Below are 2,527 nucleotides of genomic sequence, written 5' to 3'. Positions count from 1 at the left end.
CTTATACGTATGGCGTTGTTCTAGCACCTGACGCAGTGTGAAGATTTGGTCAACACAACCCCTACCAGGCCGGAATCCCGCTTGCTGCTCTCGAGCCACCGTAAGGCGACGAAACACAATTGACGCCAACAGTCTCGTTACAACCGGGGTCAAGCTGATCCCCCTGTGGTTACCACACTCACTACGCACCCCTTTTTAGAAAACGGGCACTATCACCGATTCTCCCCAGTTGTCTGGGACAGACTCCCTTTCGCAAACGCAAGCAAACAGATCGGACAAGCGCTGACTGAGGACTTCATCCCCGTCTTTGAACAGTGCGGGTGGAAGGTCATCCAGACCAAGTGTTCGGTGGCGCCTGAGAGAATGCAGGCAGCTGTGAACCTCCGAGGCCGTAGGTGATTCTACGCTCACCGTTCAGGGTTCTACTTGACCTGTGGGCTGTAGATGAGATCTGGTGGCGTTCGGTGGCGCCTGAGAGAACATATGCAGCTGTGAACCTCCGAGGCCGTAGGTGATTCTACGCTCACCGTTCAGGGTTCTACTTGACCTGTGGGCTGTAGATGAGTGCCATCTGGTGGCCACGACAGTTGTTGTTCGAAGCATTCAGCCCACCGGTCGAGGCGTTCTTCCTTATTCGAGATGGTCGTTCCATTCTGATGTTTGGTGGTTTCCGGGGACCGGTCGCACCGATCAACTGAAATAATATCCGGACAGCTTTCTGGACCTCTTCCATTTCTTTGGCTTTCTGTGTCCACCATCCTTCACGGTCGGATCGCAAGCTAACTTTCACTTGACGTCTGATTAGTCTTCGCACGGGGTTATGTAGGAAGGAAGGACGTGAATAAGCACTCTAAGTATAACATAAGATGAGTAAAGAAAAGCTATGAGACTCGACTGGTTTGTAGGACGGAATAAACTCACTTTAGCCACAGCTAGCTCAAAATCCTCCTGTGTGACATGCACTCGCCGTTCTCGAAGAGCGTACATTCCAGCTTCTGTACAAACGCCTTTGACCTCTGCTCCACTTGCACCGGGCATTGACTCGGCAAGTTTTCGCAAGTCAATATCACGAGTAAGATTCATTTTTCGGGAGTGGATTTTTAAAATATCTAGACGAGCTTCTTCATTCGGAGCAGGAAACTCTATCTTGCGATCAATTCGTCCGGGTCGCAGTAGAGCAGAATCCAGAATGTCTATTCGATTGGTCGCCATAATAACCTACAGAATGAATTGTCGCGAGTCAGCTCTTACCTTGATATTTTGTTTTGGTTCGAAGCCGTCTAGCTGGTTTAATAGCTCTAACATTGTACGCTGGACCTCACTGTCCCCTCCAGAGCTGCTCTCCACACGCGTAGACCCAATTGAGTCAACTTCATCCATGAATATTATTGAGGGTGCATGCTCGCGGGCCATAACAAATAATTCACGAACCATTCGGGCTCCCTCTCCAATGAATTTCTGGACCAGTTCGGACCCACTAAGGAGATCAAACAAATACCTACGACTCACCTGACTCTGATGAACGTGCATTCAGTGTGATGTGCAACGGCCCTAGCAAGTAGAGTCTTGCCGGTACCTGGGGGTCCATAAAGTAACACCCCCTTGGGCTGAGCAATGCCTAGGGCTTCGAACAGTTCTGGATGTTTCACCGGGAGCTCAATAACTTCCTTGATCTCCTTGATTTGCTTATCTAGCCCACCAATCATTTCGTAGGTGGAGTCAGGGACTTTTTCAACCATCATAAGTGAAACCAAGGGATCGATTTTGCTGGGAAGGATCTTGTGCAATGTATAGCTTTCGTTTCTTAAAGCAACACGACAATTGGGCGAAATCTGAGAGATATCAATGTTTTTGTCGATATCCACGACGAATTTTCCCTCGGGCTGAACTTTGACCAACACTTTCTTTTTGTCCATTGCTTTAACAACCTCCCCAACATATGAACCAAGCTCCTGCAGAAGCTGAAGTTCTTCTCTAAGCATTCGGACTGAGGACATTAGACTACAAGGGAAACAAACCTTTCGCATTCAACTCATTTCTTTGAGCTTCGAGTCGCCGTAAGTTTTGGAGTTTTTCAGTAACAATGAACTGGTGTTCATCAATCTTATTCATATAGTAATTTTTTATCCCATCTGTAGTTGCCGCGGGTAACTCCGCAACTTCTTTCTCGAGCTCCCTCTTGTATTTCCGGGACGGGTCACCAGCTTTATACTTTGGCGAGCGTGTAGGCAGAGTTTCCACATCCTGACGAGGAAAGCGGACAATTTATTGAAAAATATGCGAAGGTGATCGAAAGCTACAATAAACATGACAAACCTTGAAAAGAAAAAATGCTTAGTCATAACTCACGATAGCAGCCATTGGGTAGGGAAATAATTTGGATGGCGCGCTCTTCGTTCGTAAGCAATAGATCGAAGTTCAAAATTAGGCCAACCTCCAGCAAGAGCCTAGGGGTTCGATGGGTTCAGCATTCATATACCCTAGTAGGAAGTCGTGGGGCCCACAGATCGAAACGTTTTTTCGAATC

The 2,527-nt window shown here is 47.7% G+C and overlaps 1 protein-coding gene across 1 annotated transcript in view; it reads right to left on the bottom strand.

Moving 5' to 3' along the window:
- T265_13205 (hypothetical protein) overlaps nt 1-2,244 on the bottom strand; it is a gene marked incomplete at both ends in the record, with an annotated part of 11,464 nt that extends 9,220 nt beyond the window's left edge. Inside the window, 4 exons of the mRNA XM_009167762.1 lie at nt 922-1,218; nt 1,252-1,477; nt 1,510-1,987; nt 2,019-2,244. Coding sequence (XP_009166026.1) covers nt 922-1,218; nt 1,252-1,477; nt 1,510-1,987; nt 2,019-2,244 — 1,227 coding nt within the window. The remainder of the gene's footprint in view (nt 1-921; nt 1,219-1,251; nt 1,478-1,509; nt 1,988-2,018) is intronic.
- Between the last annotated feature and the right edge of the window lie 283 nt (nt 2,245-2,527).

This window comes from Opisthorchis viverrini, assembly GCF_000715545.1.
Source record: "Opisthorchis viverrini unplaced genomic scaffold opera_v5_47, whole genome shotgun sequence".
NCBI lineage: Eukaryota > Metazoa > Platyhelminthes > Trematoda > Opisthorchiida > Opisthorchiidae > Opisthorchis > Opisthorchis viverrini.
Note: the sequence above shows the minus strand (reverse complement) of the source record. Positions and strands in the feature narration are given on the sequence as shown.